Source organism: Budorcas taxicolor, chromosome 9, assembly GCF_023091745.1.
Source record: "Budorcas taxicolor isolate Tak-1 chromosome 9, Takin1.1, whole genome shotgun sequence".
Lineage (NCBI taxonomy): Eukaryota > Metazoa > Chordata > Mammalia > Artiodactyla > Bovidae > Budorcas > Budorcas taxicolor.
The window spans coordinates 78,007,483-78,026,091 of NC_068918.1; the positions used below are offsets into that span (position 1 = coordinate 78,007,483).

At 40.7% G+C, this 18,609-nt stretch overlaps 2 protein-coding genes across 5 annotated transcripts in view; one reads left to right on the plus strand and one right to left on the minus strand.

Annotated features, from left to right (window-relative positions):
• Window positions 1-247: 247 nt before the first annotated feature.
• Window positions 248-12,045, minus strand: NUP43 (nucleoporin 43). The gene is made up of 10 exons (XM_052645946.1): window positions 11,950-12,045; window positions 11,295-11,491; window positions 11,086-11,172; window positions 10,656-10,778; window positions 9,774-9,851; window positions 8,602-8,782; window positions 6,658-6,793; window positions 5,530-5,681; window positions 3,563-3,685; window positions 248-477 (listed from the first exon to the last, which is right to left on the minus strand). The coding sequence occupies exons 2-10, from the start codon at window positions 11,481-11,483 to the stop codon at window positions 248-250; spliced, it is 1,299 nt and encodes a 432-aa protein (XP_052501906.1). The 5' UTR covers window positions 11,484-11,491; window positions 11,950-12,045.
• Window positions 12,046-12,990: 945 nt separating this feature from the next.
• PCMT1 (protein-L-isoaspartate (D-aspartate) O-methyltransferase) overlaps window positions 12,991-18,609 on the plus strand; it is a 41,612-nt gene continuing 35,993 nt past the window's right edge. For all 4 annotated transcript variants that reach the window (XM_052645583.1, XM_052645581.1, XM_052645582.1 and 1 more), the window contains exon 1: window positions 12,991-13,219. In XM_052645583.1, the coding sequence (XP_052501543.1) occupies window positions 12,991-13,219 (229 nt within the window). The remainder of the gene's footprint in view (window positions 13,220-18,609) is intronic.

Below are 18,609 nucleotides of genomic sequence, written 5' to 3' on the forward strand. Positions count from 1 at the left end.
TGCATTCATCAGAACAAGGATCCCTCTGATGTTCCGCCACATATTTCAATTCTTTTGCCATGGGTCATCAATCAGACTCCAGCAACTGTTAGAGCAATATTCAACTAACAAACTGGGCATCAACATTAACAATAGTTTATGGATGTTCCCCTTGCAAATTTCACATTTTCCAATAACAAAAATTTGCAAAGAAACTGGCATTTGAAAGGTTGTAACTGTATGTTTTACCTGAAATCTTTTAGTATCTTCATGAAAAAAGCTGTCTAGTAACATAAATTGCTTCTGCATCCGTTCCACAAACAAGACAAGGACCTAAAACATCCAGACTGTTCACAGACAAAGTCCTATTAGGAAGCAAGCTTGTGATTTCAATACGATCTTTGGCAGGATCAGTGCTGAGCCAGGAGCTTATAAGAGATTGGTGAACATTAGCTTGGTTACTAATGGTATGAGACAAAAAAGTACTATTTCTTCCTCCTGGGAAAAAAAAGAAAACGGGAAAACATTGTTCAAGACCCAATTTTATACTAGTAAATCTCTGAAATTCTAATATCTAAAAAATGTAATGATATAAATGTGTTTCAACTCTCAAGAATAACAGGCTGATGATTCCATTATAACACATCACCGTTTTTGACCAAAAGCTTCTAAGTCAGTGATATTAAACACTCAAATTTTCATGGGATAACATGGCTTTCAAACTTGAACTCTTCAGCAAAGCACAAGATTAATTTTGACCTTGTCTTCCTATTTATACTTTAATGGAAAGTCTCAGAAATGTAGCAAAATGGCTAGAGGACAAGTAGAATAGATGTAGATAATATGTAGAGATCTACACGGTTAGATAATCAAAAAATGAAGTGATCATGAGAAAATTTCTGGACATATTTCTAAAAATATATATTTCTAAAAATATAATCAACTTGCTGTAGATCTCCTTTTATTCTTGTGTTTATTTTAGGTAAATGTTCTTAAAAGTAGAATTTTAGAACACTACCAAATTATAAACTTTTATCTCTGACAGTGCTCTGCATTTAACATAGAATTAATTATTTCAGTTTTAGCCTTCATTTGAAATTTTCTTTCTACTTTTTGCCAGATCAAATACAGACAGATTTCCTTTACTCTCAATAAATGGCTGACACCTACTATATGCCAGGCTCTGTGCTAAGTGCTGGGAATACAAGGCAAAGTCTCTCATACCTGGAAGTTTAAAAATTAGTGGGTTTAAATCTTGCTGATTTTGAAAGCCCAGCTCAACTTCCTTTTCTGAGAAGTCTGTCAAGATGACTCTAGTTCATGCTTCTCTTTTCCTTCCTGGAACCCGCAGCACTTGTATGCACCCCTAATAATTTACTATTTGCAACATTTCTTATATCATGATTTAACTTTCTTTGGCCCCTTCTCCTAAATTAAAACTAAATTAAATAATCCTTAAGAGCAGGTTGTATAGATTATTTTACTTTTTCACAGTGTCTAATACTGTTCTTTGCAATACCAGACACAGGATACAGTTAATGACTATTTCCAATCTGACCAGCATTCTTCAAACTATAAAATCTCAAATGCAAGATAGTGGGGCTAGAAGAAGAAATAAAAAACCAAGTGCTTAGTTGAATACCTAAATACCTACTCTTGGGTATTTATTAGAAACTAATAGAACTATTAGTTTCTCCATACATGAAGTTATTAGCACAGGCATACTCCATCCATGCTCTGCACATTCCATACTTTTCCAGCATTTTTCTGGAGAAGTTTTGGACTTTTCCTTCTTAGTTTCTGTTTACCTTTTACTGCTCTGGTATTACTCTTGAATACTGTGAAAATGAACATTAGAACCACTGTGTAAAGTCTGTCTCCTGGTCCCCCTGCTTCCACTTTTCCAACCCTCTCCCCATAGTTGCCAAAGCGATTGTTTGGAAACATATAAGACAGATCACCCCACTTCCCTGCTCAAAATTCTCCAGTGGCATTTGGTGACGTCAGTACGAAATCTCAGCTGCTCCCAGTCTGCAGAGTCCTGCTCCTCAGCTCCTTCTCACCATCTACTCCCGCTCCTGCCTGCTGAACTGCAGCCACACTGGCTCTTTTCTGTTCGCAGTCTCAGGCCTTTGGAATTTGGTGTTTCCTCTACTGGAATGCTTGCCTGTGACTAGTAGTTTCATCTCTTCAGGTCTCTGCTGAGATCTCTCCTCTGCCAAGCGGCCCCTCCCCAATTAATTTTTTTTATCATCCTACTCTCTTCACTCTTCTGCATGATCATCAGGGTATTTGATCCAGTTCTTTTCCATTTTGCTCTGTCTCCTTTGCTATGCTCTATTATGTTCTGTAGGAATGAATTCCTTTGCCCAGGCTCCCTTGCTATCTGCCTTCCAGGCGAACCCTGAGCACGGGAGATAACTATTGTGGGTGACGAAGGCAGAGAAGCTGTGGGGAGTAGGGTGGGGATGGGAAAAAGCTCCAGGTTTCTGACACCACCACAGTGATTCCAGCCCCAGCTGAGGTGGCACCTTTTCTGCTGATCCAGAACCAACTCTGACAGCACTTCTAACAGGACAGTGGAGGTTAGTAACAACTGTTCATTTCTGGGCATTCCTCCTTTTTGCTATTTGCTCTTCCGGCATCCCTCCCATTCCCTTTTGTTCTTCTAGCCCAACACACATGAAAACAATTCCTTCTAAACCCAGGGTAGTTTCTGCTTTTCTGTTTGGACTTTTACTGAAATATCATCTACTGACTTACTGTCTACTGGAATATTTGCTCTACGTGCCTCGAGGCTCTTCTGCTCGCTGTCATGGGCTCTAACACCTAGAAGGGTACCTAGCACATGGCACTTCATAAACATTTGCTGAGTGAATGAACAAAGTTTGCAGTCACAGACAAGCTCAAAACCAGAAAGCTTAGAAAATACCAAAAATGAAAATAAAAATTCGTTTTGATTTTAAGTATATAGTTTCTGGATGACCTTTACTTGTGTTATGTCGCTTCAGTCGTGTCCAGCTCTTTGCAACCCTCCGGACAGTAGCCCACCAGGCCCCTCTGTCCATGGGATTCTCCAGGCAAGAATACTGGAGTGGGTTGCCATGCCCTCCTCCAGGTGATCTTCCCAACCCAGGGACTGAACCCGCACCTCTTAGGTCTCCTGCATTGACAGGCAGGTTCTTTACAACCGGCGCCACCTGGGAAGTCCAACCTTTACTTACCTCTGTCTTTAATCAGGAGACAGAGCCTTTTATTCTGAGAAACCAGTACCTTAATACATAAAAAGAGTCATACACCTTTGACAATGTAATATAGGAGAGTGATCAGTGCCTATTCTGTGGCATGAGGGCCCACAGCAATGTACTTACAAAGTTAGCCAGCTAATAGCATTTCTAGTCGTCAGCAGTATAGTGGTCAGTAGCTGATAGATTTCATGCCCTGTGATACTAAAATCTACCCTGAGGCCAGAGAACGGAAACCTTCTATCACTCCTTAATGTTAAAAATACGAGTATTTCTCATCTGGCATACCAAAATATAATCTCAAGCTGCCCACAAGAATCTTCATTAAAACATCTTACCTTGGTGAAAGAGTGACGACTTCTCAGGTCCGTCTGTGGAGGCATCCCAGTGCCAGAGAGATCCATCTTCAGAACAAGTGAACAGATGATCTGGGTTGGATGGGTGAAAGTGAACTTCCCACACTATGAGATAAGAACCAAGGTTAGTTAAACCAACATCAAAACGCTACCTCTAGGCATATCGTCCATTAACCTCGGTCACACACCTTCAAACTCCAAGCCTGTGATAAAAATCAAAGGCTTCAGTGTCAAAGAGAAGGCATAATATAATGCTCCAAATGGCTGAAACGTGTAGATAGGATAAAGAAGTCAAGTAAATCTACTCGTGTATCGGGCCAGCAAATGAATGAACATAAATGCTAGTCATCTGACCTACTGCTTTTTTATATGGAAAAGTATTGGGTTGGCCAAAAAGTGTGTTCAGGTTTTTCCATATCAATTTATGCCAAAACTCGAACAAAGTTTTCGCTAACCCAATATGACAATGGGATAATTCTGAAAGATTTTTTGAAACTTGTTAAGTTCTTTTATTTTCAATTCCTATGTCATTAACATTAGAAGGTTTTATTATTGGAAAGGGAGAGCGGGAAGACCATAAAAGCAGTATACAAATGAAGTTCTAAGAGGCAGAGTCCAATTCTGGCTCATGCCAAGACTCTGCTCTGTATCACAGAAATAGCAACTAGCTCTCAGCAAGCCAAAACCTGGAAAGGCTTCAAGAATCTGGATCCAGTTTCAGATGAAGGACTTTTAAGAAGCCAACTTGGGACTGGGGGCTCCTCAATCTCTAAACATTAAGGGAACTTTGTGTGCCAACAGACACCTGGCCAGGACTCCTCAGGAAGGTATCTGCAGCATGAAGGTAAAAAAAGTAGTCTGTAAGAAAGGGTTCTATGATTCTGGGTTAGGTAGGCTCAGAAAGGCAGCACAGAAAGCACCCAGAGTGTAGTATAAAAAGTGCAAGGCACATGTTTGCAAGCTGGCATTTTCATTCTGACAGTTACCACAATTAAACATGCTGTAGAACAAAAAGGTGACCTTCCTCCGGAAAAGAATGTGTTCTGGGTGAGTCCCTGTGTAAAGTACATTCATGCTGTTCCACTAAAACAAAGTAAAACAGAAGAGCCTAACAGAGCCATTGCAGACTGCCCAAATCGAGATACTTATGTATTTATATACTTTCCAATTAGAAAACAAACCTCTAGCCAAGAGTCAAGATGAATCGAAATACACTACAAGCCACTAGTGTGTTCTGCTTAACAATGAAGGCTGGCCTTTAAAAATAGGCTGGTGAGAAGAGCTTTGAAAGTTTATAATTCTAACTACCACTGGGTTCTACACTTTTATTCAAGCATTAATACCAACTTTTCCTAAGACAGAATTTAAAACTATAACCCACCCTGCCCTGTGGTGATAAAATGAAACACTTCTATTCAGCCAAAATATTTCCACTAAAATCAAAGGACAAACAAAAAAAAGGAAGAGCCTATATCTCTTGTTCTTGCTAAAAGAAGAAAAAAAAAGGTATAATAATAAATTGAAGAACACACAGACTGGCAAATATTAAGAATAACAACCTGCATCTTGGATGGGAAAAGTGCATTCTGACATACTGGGTATGACAATATAAACTGGTTATTATTTTTATGTAGAACAATTTGTCAACATGAATCATAGCTTTAAAATTATGCCAACTTTTTGACTCATCAATTCTATTTCTAAAAATTATCCTAAGAAATAAACACATAAAGATAAATATATATGGATAATCACTACAGTTTTATGTATAATAAACATGTTAAAGAATGTAAATATCAAATAAGAAAGGAGTTAATTATTACAAATTTATACAATTCAGTCAAAAGTTCTGCTGTAGAATGATCCATATGTATCATTTATGGAAATCTGCTAACACTATGTTGTATAGCTCAGCCACCAAAAACTTAATGTATCTTCACAACACTTACTTTCAGCTTCATGAGCCTTTAGTAGAGACACAGGCATTGTACCTTGTCTAACATCCCAAATACTCAACATTCCATCCTGGCCGCCAGTAGCTACAACGTGCTGCTGGTTGGGATGTCGATCCACACAGTGGAGTGGCACTCGGTCACCAGTCCTTTAATGGGAAATACAATGACTTCAAACAGTGGTAAAGTATAATTTATCATTGAATAACCCATGAAACAAGTTTCACCCCAGTAACTAAATGATAATTTTGTGGCTAGGGCTACTGGCTAAACTTAAATCATGTCAAAAACCTGATTACATTAAATATACCTCTAAATACTAGAATTCTGAGGAGGAATTAAAGGCTGGAGTTATTCATTCTCTCTTCAATTTGGACATATATGGAACAAGAAAATTTGACGGTAAGATATGCAAAACGTTTCCATTTCTTAGCTTTTAAAAAACATTATATATCAACATAAACAGCATACTCCTTACTTCTACTCTGTCTTATTTAATGCTTAGTTTACATATATATTTTTCAGTTTGACACATACTATTATCTAGAGAAGGCTGCACATATAGAAAGGGGATTTCTGCTTAGAAAAAGTATCTTGTACTGTATTTTTCTCCCAATCACATCTAGAGCATATTATTTCACTATTAATTGGATCACTTGATGAGCAAAAATAAGTTCCCCATTAAATAATATACATTTCAAAAAGAAAATATAAACTTCTGAATCAATACTACAAATATTTATTAAATGCAGCAAGGTATTATCAAGTCCATCAAATTATACAATTGATCTTGAACAACATAGGTCCACTTATATATGAGTATTTTTCAACAGTAAATATACATTGCTACATGATCCAAGGTTGGTTGAATCTGGGAAGGTGGAACCTTTGGTACAGAGGATTCCTGGTAGAGTGCCAACTATAAAGTATACATGGATTTTTGAGTGTATAGAGGGTCAGTGACTCTAATGCTTATATTGTTCAAGGGTCAACTGTATTTGCTTTATCAAAGTTAATCAGAAATTACTCTTAACATGCAATTGAAATACAATATGGCTTATAAAGTTAGTTGCTACAAATAAACAAATTTGCTTTATACTACTGAAATTACAGATCAAAACTTACAGTGATAATATCTGAGTGGGCTCATTTCCTTGTTGTCTAAAATCCCATATTTTTAACTGTCCAATTGAATTTACTGTAAGAATCTCAGGAGTTCGAAGGAAGGTTACAGCATGGAGTGTACTGCTATCTGCATTGTCTGTAAATTAAGAAAACTGCAGTGTATGTTAACAGGGCACCACTTTTCCATGAATACCTTAAACAGCATTCCCTCTATTAACTGAAAAATTAGAAGTGAAATTTTAAATAAGTCACAATTTTATTTCTATGGAAAAATATAGGAACATATGTTAAAATGGACTCTCCTTTGATAGAACAATTATATTACTCACAGGACATCTGAACTGTTTTCCAACTAGAGGACTAAGTTTTCATATATTTCTTTATTTCCACTTAAGAGTACTACCGTCCATTTCTGAGACAGCTGTTCAAGTTTCTTTATAATCCAATTTTATCTCCCACCACTGCTTCATCCTAGACAACCTAGACATCACGTTAAAAAGCAGAGACATTATTTGCCAGCAAAGGTCCATCCAGTCAAAGATACGGTTCTTCCACTAGTCATGTATGGATGTCAAAGTTGGACTTTAAAGAAAGCTTAGTGCCGAAGAATTGATGCTTTTGAATTGTGGTGTTGGAGAATACTCTTGAGAGTCCCTTGGACTGCAAGGAGATCAAACCAGTCCATCCTAAAGCAGACCAGTCCTGAATATTCATTAAAAGGACTGATGCTCAAGCTGAAACTCCAATCCTTTGGTCACCTGATGTGAAGAACTGACTCACTGGAAAAGACTCTGATGCTGGCAAAGATTGAAGGCAGGAGAAGAAGGGGATGACAGAGGATGAGATGGTTGGATGGCATCACTGACTCAATGGATATGAGCTTGAGCAAGCTCCAGGAGTTGGTGATGGACAGGGCTGCAGTCCATGGGGTTGCAAACAGCAACTGAACTCAACTGCTTCATCCAGAACCTCCATTCTGTTGGGCCAAACACCACAGCTTCCTATAGAGCTCATTCTGACCCTGTATTATTCTGCTGACTCATCTCAAATTGATTCATCTTTATCCTTATCAGCTCTCTTTTCTGCCATGAAGTTCTTCCTGCTTGCCTTAATGGTCCTTCTGCTTTTTCCAGTGTGTCTAAGCTTATACATCTTTATTTAGTATATACTTAAAGACTTTTGTTTTGTGACCCTCCTCCAAACTGTCACCAGGCCAGCAGTCTTTCAAAGCTAAACAAATGGTATTTCTCAGAACTAAAAATAATAATAATACAAAAAACTGATTCATGGGCTCAATCCATAGAAGTTCTAATTCAAGAGGTCTAGGGTGATGGGCTGTTAAAAATCTCCTCGGGCAAGTCTGTGCAAAATATGGTTGAGAACTACTACACTAGTCAGACATGATTTAGCAACTAAACCACTACCACTGCACTAAATAATCCTTCTAAAACACGATGTGGGTACACTACCCCTTTGCTCAAAAACTTTCAATGGCTCCTTAGCTGTCTACCTAAAAAAGGGTATTATCCTTCACAACCTGACTGCAATCTACCTTTCTTGTTTCATCTCTCAATTCTCCTATACAAATATCTAAAGTCAGGTCAAACTGCACTTTCTGTCCTTCTCTGACTGGCCTTACCCCGCCTCTCTGCTATTCCCTTTATCTGGCGTGCCACTTCTCAGTATTATTTATGGTCTAGAATCTAGATTAAATGAATTGCCCTGCCCCTCAATTCTTTATCCGATAATTCCTTCCAACCATCCTCCCCACAAATTTCTCTTTCTTCTAGTCAGTCCTTCATACAGGCCTTATCAACATACTATATTGATAAAGGGATCCTGCTTTGTATATTTCTAAATCCCTCAAACATTTAACCCCTGGCACTGCACATAGGAGGTGCTGAATTACTGTAAGATAGACCAAAGAAAGATGATTTTTCTTACCTATAGTTCTTACAGCTTCCTTGTGATCAGCTCTGAAGAGATTTATCCGACCATCTTCTCCAACTGTGACAATTTCTGGGTTGTTGCACACAACACCTGTGCATGGTGCATTGCTACAGGAAGGACTGCCTGGACCCGTGTGGTAGTGAGCTGCTGTCCACTGCTGGCTGACTGACAGAGTCTAGGTGTCAGAAATGAGGCTATGATTAATTAAAGCAAAGCTCCAAATAATTAGCACTCTCCCCAACTACACTATTATTTTAAAACTGTGTTTCATATCTTTCTAGAAAAATAGTACTCTTTTCGCTTTGTATTTCAAAGTATTACGGTCTAGGAAATACTTCCATTAAAGCTCTGTATTCACCAGATTAGATTCCAAAGAAACCCTGTTTAATAATATTCCAAACTTATCTCAAACTAAAGAAACAGTTTTTAAGCATCAGGTAATTATGTGTTCAAAGACAACTCTAAATTCTTAAGGGAACTGATCTACATTGAAGAGATAAATCTCTGCAGGGCTTTCCAGATGATTCTGTAAGAATAACATTTAACTAGATCTGGGTCTTATACTTACTAGGCATGTCTATTAGTAAGATGACCTTTATCAATATCCAAATCTAAATAAGCATTCTCTTCCAGCAACTTAAAACTGTTAACTTCAAGTGGGCCTATTTTAAAGGACTGCCCTTAAACTATGCTCTGAAGGTCAGCACTCTTAGCCTTTGACATACAAGGAAAGCATAGAAAAAGTGTCAAGCCTTCATATAGTGTGTCTTTCCTTCTAATTAAAACCTCGGTTCTGTTCACAGAAGCAGAGTAGCTGTTCCTGCTCCCTCTCATGATGTCTGAGCTAGAAAGTGCTCTTTCTCTCTTCAGAAAACCAGAGGAGGATCTTAACAGAAAGTTACAGGAAAATTACTTGCCAGAATACCATACTGTTACATGTAACCTAAGAAAATTGAAGAGTTACCCAATTTCAATGAAAGTTCACACAGAAATGGTTCTAGAATTAGTCAACTAAAAGATGGGTAATGCAATGACATTTCCCCCTCCTTTTTATAGTTTTTGAGACAATAAAACTTTATTATTTGTCATTATTAAGTACAACCTTCTTTAAGCCTTCCTAAAAATAATTAAAATGCAAACTGAGTTTTCAAACAAAAATTCTTTACCTGGTTATTTGGATGGTGGAGGAAAATTGTCACATATCCTGTCGATGAAGCAGCTACAATTCTTTCCTGGTCCAAAAACTAAACAGAAAATTCCTGCATGTTATAAATTCATAAATATCAGCAGGGAAGAAGCCCATTTATCTAACTCAATCAGCAGTGTAACAATTTTAAAATGCAAAGAACCTACAAATGCTAAGCAAATAAAATGCCAAAGTCAAAACTGCTATGCAAATAAAAGTATTTTCATGAAGAATAAACAACAATAATTTCCCCCCTCAAACCTGTTCATCTACAATTGATTTAATTTTGTACAACTACCATAAAGGTTTAGGAGAGTATAATTCCCAGGGTCAGGCAGCTTTCCACAGAAAATGCAGGGACTCTGAAGTCTTACAGATCAGAATTTGAAAACTTAATTCCATTCCCACCACTTATTACCCGATTTGAAACCTGGGCCAAGTTAAGTTCTCCAAGCCTTGGTAAACTTATAAAACGAGAATTCAAAAAGCAAAAACATGTAAAGTGTCTTGCACAGTATTTGTCATATAATCCATGCTCAAAAGATCTTAGTTTTCTCATAAGAGAGATAACAATACTTGATTCACCAGCATTCCATGAGAATGAAATTAACTTATGTAAACACAGCTTGGCACATAGTAGATGGTCAGTTAAACAAACAAGCTATAATTAACTTCACATCCCCTTCCCCAGTGCTGATTCTGCCATAACCAGCTATATGACATGACAAATCATAACCTACAGAGAACTCAAGTTCTTGTAAACCCAGGGTAAGACTAGACAAACTTTAAGGTCCTTTACATCTCTCAATGTATTACTCTCAATTTTTTAAAAGTTAGCTCTTGGATATTACAACAGACGTACTTGTAAATCCATTACATCACCATGATGTTTGATACTGCACAATAACTGATGGTCTCCTTCAAATCCTCCATCAGAATCCAAGTTTCCAAAATCTCCAATAGACCACAGTGAAACATAATTTTCCTGAAAAGCAGAAAATTTCATTTTGAGATGAAATATACATCAAACTCCTCGAAATTGAAATGTGCACTGCCTTCAATCAACCCTGCTTTAAAAGTATCCAGGGCAAACGGCATAATAATCATTAAAAACACAAGAAACGAGGCCACTGATGCCTCGCAGATATAAGGCGACCGAGCGTGAGACGTGCGTTCGGGAGACAGACAACAGCGCGAGGAGCTACGAAACAGCAGTTAGCGCGCTGGCTGCCGGGGGCGCGGTTCCTGGAAGGAAGGAGATAGCAGGGACTCCCGGTAGGGCGCAGGGGTACCTCATTGTCCCAAGAGCCCGTGGCGAAAGTCTCCGCTGTCTGCAGGCTCCCTGGAGGTAATGGTCGCCAACGAGTCTTGCTGATTTTCTGTGACACAAACTTAGCATAAATTTCCTCCATGCTGAGAGGAACCCAGGTAGGCACAGCACGAAGTACAGCGCGCGCCACTCAGCCCCGCCCCTTCCCGCTGAGCCCTGATTGGACCGGACCTTAAGAGGGACGGTGGCTGCAGAGAGCCAATTCTCCTCCGTCCGCAGTGCAGGAACTAACAACCCTGCCCCAAACGCGAAGAAGATGCGACGGCCTTCCTCACCAAGGCGGCTCTGAACCAGTGCAAGAGCATGCCCGTGCTTGTGCACCAGGGCAAGAGCATGCCCGTCCTTGTGCTGTAGGACCATCTTCTAATCTGCAAAATCGTATAGGAACACCGAGACAATACATTGGCGCAAAAGAATTTGCAATGTAAAGACAAATTAAGAGCAAAAACAAAATAAAAGCAATGCAAGAGAAAGGAGCTAGTAGCCACACCTAAGCAGGCTTGCATTTCACCGCGCATAGAAAAGATTAAAAGTCCTTAAATTCTCGTGGAAGTACGTCCATTAACGTACCAATGTATTATTAAAAACTTCTCCCTCCCTGTCCCCCCAAGCAAGTACTTTTCTTCACTGATAACACACACGGTCAGAAACTGGAGTTGTAATTCTGAAGACCCCCAGTTCCAATTTTGAGTCCCAAACTGGCTAATTTATTCCCAATATTGAAGTAAAGAATGCTGCTTCGGTTATTATCGCAGAATCCCACGAAATAGTTAATATATAAGTATATTTCGGATTGGAATATATAAACATATATACACATACTTACATAGACACCACATTTGCCAAGGTCTGGTTAGAACTAAAATTTGAGCATTGTTGCTGACGCAGTAGCATCAATGTCTTTACATAGCTTTGTTTCCTTCCTTAAAAGTTTATTGGGACTAAATGACTGGATCCTTCCAGTCTCCGTTCTGATTAAGAGTCAGCAAGTTGGATTCTACTGGCAATGTTCCTTGTCAGTTTCTCACTCGGTGTCTTGCATTGCTGATAGCAGCAAAGCCGGGGTCCAGTCTAATGGTGGAATTTGTGAGGCTTAAATAGCTAAAAACGCACACTTGTGTTAGGAGAAAAACAGTCGCCACAGGCTACTGTAGTGTTTTTAAGCAAGTGCATTTTCCTAAGGAGCAAAGCATTCTCGGTGCTCCACCCTCCAACCCGTGTCTGTCTTCTTCCACTCTCTGAATTTGTGCTTTAGAGCTGAGAACAAATCAGGGTCCCAAAGTCTCTGCTAACCAGCCACTAAATGTACTTGTTAGCTAGAGCCTGGAGTACTCGGGTTAGAGAGGACGTTTGCCCTCCGTTTAAGATACTCGGTGTTCACCATAGGGAGCTCTGACTCTAACCGACCTAAATATGTTAGTCATTCATTGGGTTGGGTGAAGGCAGGACGGAGGAAGCCCACCGTTTAACAATCTGGACAGCTATAGGAGCAGACCCGCCACTCGCAACAGCTGACCCAGCGACGACTGCAGAGCCACCGGCAGCCTCGGAACCAGACCCGCCCTGCCATCCTGCCACCGCTCTCGGTGACCAGAGCCGCAGCGAGGCACGCGGCCGACCGCGCTGGGGCCCACCCCGCCTGACCGCAGGGCAAACCCAAGCAAGGAGGCGCTGCGCAGCCCGAGGTCTCAGAAAGGCCACGCAGTGGCGGCGGTGGCGCTGACTCAGCGAGGCCAAGCCGCCAGTCTCGGGCAGCCGCAGCGGCCCCTCGCCCGGGCTGCGGGTCGCGAAGCCACCCCCGCCTCCGGCCCCACCCGGCCGCGCCCGAGGCCGCGCGGCGTCACAGAGCGCATGCGTGCCGCGGGGGATGCCGGGAGCGCGCAGTGGCGGCAGCAGCGACGACGGCAGTAACAGCGGCGGCTCCAGCGGGGACGAGAACGGGGCGGTGACCGTGTGGGAGGTGGTCTCACTCTTGGGGAAGCTACTGGGCACCGTCGCCGCGCTGAAGGTGGTTCTGTACCTGCTCCGGGTGTGCTTAGCGATGGCCTGGAAATCCGGCGGCGCCAGCCACTCGGAGCTAATCCACAACCTCCGCAGTAAGTGCCACCCCCGCCGGGTGTGGGGCAACCGGGGAAGGCCAGGCCTGGTCCGGGTCCCCTGGGGCCGCCCGGGACGTTCTGTCTACTCCCCGTGCTTGCTGGAGGGCTTCGGCGCACGGTTGCACCCGCGGTCCCGACCAGCGAGCGCTGGCGATTGCCTCCCCCGGGACCTCTCACTCATCGGCGATGTGGACTAGAATCAGAAGGAGCCCGGGGCCGCTGCTCGTGGGGCGGGGGCAGGCATCTCTCCGCAGGCCTGGGGGACGGGGCTGGGGGCGCACAGGTAGTGGGGCTGTCACTCGAGTCCGTCGCCTCCCAGTTCAGGTCCAGCGGGCGAGGGGCGCGCCCTGGGGTGGAGCAGGGGGAGTGGGATATTGGCTAGACCTCCGAGAGACTGGAGCTGGAGCTGGGAGGACTCCGCCCTCGACCCCGGCGTCCTCCCACCTACTCTTCCCGTCCTAAATCAATCTAGCTGCAAGCTTTCTCGCCTATTCTGCCTCCCCCCCCCCCCCCCCCCCCCCCCCCGCCCTCCGCCCTCCGCTTTTTCCCCTGGCGGGAGATGCCACCGTCTGATACTGGCGAGGGGAGGGAGAGGAAGATGAGAGTTGCTGTCACTGCGGATGCTGGGAGAAATTTCTGGGACGGCTGTCCAGTGGAAAGCTTCGTAGGGAGCTGAGGGAGAAAGGAGGAAGGATGCTGTCCTTGAGAGACTGTGTTTCAGGAGCCTTCAGAGGTCCTGGAGATCCAGCGAAAGATTGTATTCTGCGGCCCGTTTTCACTTTTATCAGGGCCATCGTATGCTTTAAAAGCTGTGTATAGAAGTTTTCTTTACACCGTTCTCTTTAGTTATTGTATTCCTTCCTCTGATGATAATTTTAGGGTGGGATGAGTGCTGTGTCACTTTCTTTTTTTAAATTGAACTATAGTGTCGCCGTCTGGTCGGGAGACCGGAACCGCAGTCTATAGTACTCTCTCTCTGGTCAGAATTTATAGCACTCTTCTTTGCCACTGACTTTGCAAATAATCGCAACCCTGCCACGTGGTATTTTTAATTGTTACAGGTTGTTTAGCTTTTCGCGTGTCATATTTCCGAATTCGATTTGTAACCTTGAGGACCAGAACCTTTTTTTTTTAGTCTTTGAATCCCCTCATCTTAATAATGATTACTTTTTTGAAAAATAAATGCCAGTTAAGTATATATTATATGCTTAGATCTAGGCTACGAATACTAAGATTAGTGAGAGAATAAGTAACATTGGCTGGCACATGGTTAGTACTTAATGTTAGTCTTTTTTTTTTTTTTTAAACACAATGTTCCAAAGTTGGAGATTGTGTCCTTCAGTTCAGTTCAGTTCAGTCGCTCAGTCGTGTCCTACTCTTTGTGACCCCATGAATCGCAGCACGCCAGGCCTCCCTGTCCATCACCAACTCCTTAGTGTTTAGTAAAGAATGTTTGAAGAGGATAGGGCACCCCACTCCAGTATTCTTGCCCTCCAGAGAATCCCATGGACAGAAGAGCCTGATAGGCTACAGTCCACGGGGGTCGCAGAGTCTGGATATGACTGAAGCAACTTAGCTATATATATATATGTTCAAAGAATGTTTAGGTTTAAAAGCCCTGTCTAACATTGCCAGTATTCACTTTATGGAAGGATACTTGATTGGAAATGGAAATTTATGTGCAGTGTCAGTGTTAAGAGTGATTTAGGTTCTCATAGACCACAAGCTCAATATGTTGTCAATATTTTAATAAAACTTCTTAAAATTATCTAGTGCCTACACACCTGAAACATTCTGTACTTGAATTGTGATTAAGTAATTTTCCACCAGAAGGTTATCTCAGTAAACACTTGGCTGTGGCAGAAATTTGTAATCAATCAGGCTCTTGACGCTCCTTTTTAGGCCAAATTTGTAGTAAGCCAAAACTAGATCTTTTCCCAGTGGTTTTGTAATCATTTTAATGTATTGCATTAAATGTATTCTTAGCTGAAATTTCTAAGGATGTTTTCCTATCAGAAAATTAAATAAGAAATATTTAGCATACATAGATGTTGATACTTAGTTTTATACTAGTTCTATGATTAGTAAGAGGAAATAGCGTAGGCAGATTGTTTAGCCTTTTTCATAACCTTTTGCAACTTTAGTTTCAACTTCTTGCTGAGTTAATTTAAGCCAGTAGATTTCATATTTATTTAATAGTTCACTAATAACACTAGTATTTGCTCACATAAAAATTTCAGTTGGCACACACTGAAAATTTCTCACTCTTTCCTGGTAGTTGCACCACTGTGTATTCTTCCTCACTTAAAGGCTTCTAACTGAATCTGTAGAAAAAGATTAAAATGTGATAATGCTGATACTGAAGTGAATATGGATCTGCAAATTGGAAGAGGAAGCAAATTACAGTTTTCTTTTTTTTAATCAAATAAGGTTCATGATTGGTTTCATTTTAATATTTTATATTAATTTTATTGAAAATGCCTACTGAGGTGTTTCTTCTACAAGACGACGTGATAGAAGTATGATTTCACAGTTGATATTTATAGGTTATTTTAGATTGTAGCGATACAGTCATAATATCTCATAGCTTATGTTTGTATTGATAACTGCTCTTAAGTTACTGCCAACCATGGTCTAAAACTTGAGCATGCCTCAAAATCTGCTGGATCACCAGGAGAGCTCGTTAAAACAAATTAAGATCGATTGTTGGGGCTCAAGAATTCACACTTCCAGCAAGTTCCTAAGTAATATACTGCTGCTGGTCTGGGGACCACACTTTGAGAATCACTGACATAGAGAACTGAAAATTGCAAGACTAAACCCTGCCAATGTTTCAGTTGAATCATTTTTATACTTTGAAATAAAATTTTAGGAAAAAAATCTGTAGCAGACCTGCCCAACAGAGCTGCCTGTGGTGTCAGTATCTGCCGCTCAGTACGGTAGCCACTAGCTACATGGGGCATTGAGCATTTGAAATGTGGTGAGTACAGCTGAAGAACTGGATTTTGTGTTATTTAAATTAACTTTGATACCACATGTTGGACATCACAGGTCTTTAGAAATGGAAAATAGATATTTTATGGCTATAGACTGATAACGTGCTCATGAAATGTTAATTCAAAACAACTGAGAGCCTGTTTAATCCAGGGAATGTGACAATTAATGTTTACATTAGGGTTTATTTTCTACTTTTATTGGGATAATTTTATGCCATTGTGAAAGGAAAAGAAAGGGGCAGAGTGGATGAGCTTGAGAGAGGTTGTCTGCTAGAGCAGGGATGTCCAAACCAGAGTGTTTGTGAAAGATTAACTCTGACTAGACTTCAAATTCTGTATTGGTCACTGAAAACAATGCTAATAATAGTTCTTTTACGTATTTTGTTGTTGTTAAAAAAATTCAGTCCACTACCCTAACACACCAGTGATTTCTAACTATATTTCCTTTGCAACCTTGAGTATGCCATTTGCATGTATAGTGTATGTGTAATCTGTGGAAACAGTCAGCTGAAATTGACTGTCTTCTATGTGCCAGACACTGGGGATACAGCAATGAGAAGCAAACATCTATTCTTTCTTGAAGCTTACTTCTTGTGGGAGCAGACAAATAAAATATATGTCACATGGTAAGTGGCGTAGGGAAAGAGTATAGTGAGTATGGGGTGGGAGGTTTGCAGTTGTAGGGGAGAAGGCCTCACTAAGGTGTCATTTGAGTAAAGATTTGATGAAGAAGAAGAAATTCAAGCCATGCAGATAGAGCTGGGGAATAGGCATACTAGACAGAGAAAATAGAATATGCTAGATTTGGACTTGGGGTGTAGGAGAAGGTCTGGAGTCAAGGATATGACACAAGGTTTTAGACCTGGGCAATGGGAACGATTTACCGTTTTCTGAGTTGGAAATAATAAGTGAGTGAGCCGCAGGGATTTGGGGATGGGGTGTGCTAGGAAGTGTGGGAGAACAGGAGTTTATCTGGGGAAGTGTTTGGTTTGAGTTGCTTAATAAAACATTAAAGTGAAGACCCTTAGTAGGCATTTAAATTTTTAAAAATTTTTGGTTTTTGTGTCCTTCTTTATTTCTACAAATAAATTGAAATCATCTTCTTATTCTGTTTGGAGTGTCAGTTCTTATCCACTAACAGCATAACTGGTGGAAAAGAGAATATTAGTTTTATCATGTGCATTCATGGGCTAAGTGTAACAGATAATAAAATCCTAAGTGATTTTTTTTAGAAATTTGGGCCTCACTTAGAATCCAAAAAATACTTCCTCGTTGTAACTTATGTCAGTCTTATGGTTACACCCTGGTAAGTGAACTTACAGGGTATTGACTAACATTTAATAGAAAAACTTTTGAGGAAGAATTTTAATATTAGTGTGTCTACTTAAATTTAAGTAAAATTAAAAATTCAGCTCCTCAGTCATACCAACCACATTTCAAGAGCTCAGTAGCCATGTGAGGTTAGTGGCTAGACTGAGCAGTGCAGATGTAGAACATTTCTGTCATCAGAAGTTCTCTGGAGCAGCACTAGACCTAGATGGTAGATGATATTACATTCTGTTCAGTGTGATCTCAGTTCTGTTGTGCTGTTCCACGTGTTTTTATTAGTATTGCACTTAGTTAAGACCAACACGCTTTAAGCGTAGCAGTGAAATACTGGAGATTCTCAGACAAGAGTGGTCAAGATGACAAGTGCACCAGCTTCTATGACAGTTTGATGAAATGGAGGTGGTTTGGTTTAGCAATGAGAAAGCTAAAGAGAGCAGTGGTGTTTATTTTAAAATTAATTTTTATTGGAGCAGCTTTACAATGTTGTGTTAATTTGCTGCTGGGCAACAAAGTGAATAGTTGTACATATATTCGATTTCCTTCCCGTTTAGGACACCGTAGAGCATTGAGTACAGTTCCTTGTGCTGTACAGTCGATTCTTGTTAGTTATCTGTTTTATACGTAGTAGTGTGTATATGTCAATCCCAGTCTCATCCCCTGCTCCCTAGTAGTGTTTACATATTTGAAGGAAATCATGTAGTGAAAGGTCAAACCAGGACAGATGGGAGGGAGATTTTGACTCGTTATACGGAGGTATTCACAAAGCAATCCTAACAAAGATTTGGCTTTGAAAAACTGTTTTCTGTCACTGGATATGTTGAAGCAAAGAATGATCGACCATTTCATTGTAATCGATATTGTGGAAGAGATTTGTCCTCGGCTTTCACTATATAGTAGACCTCTGAGGACCCTTCCAAATCCAAGATTCCATAATTTTAATCACTTCATGGTTTGCATGAAATCACATATGGGGAGTGTATGTGTGTGTGTGTGTGTTATAGGAGAGAGCCAGAGAAGTTAACATTTGGTTACCTATATTTTAGAGTTTTGCATGACATTTTA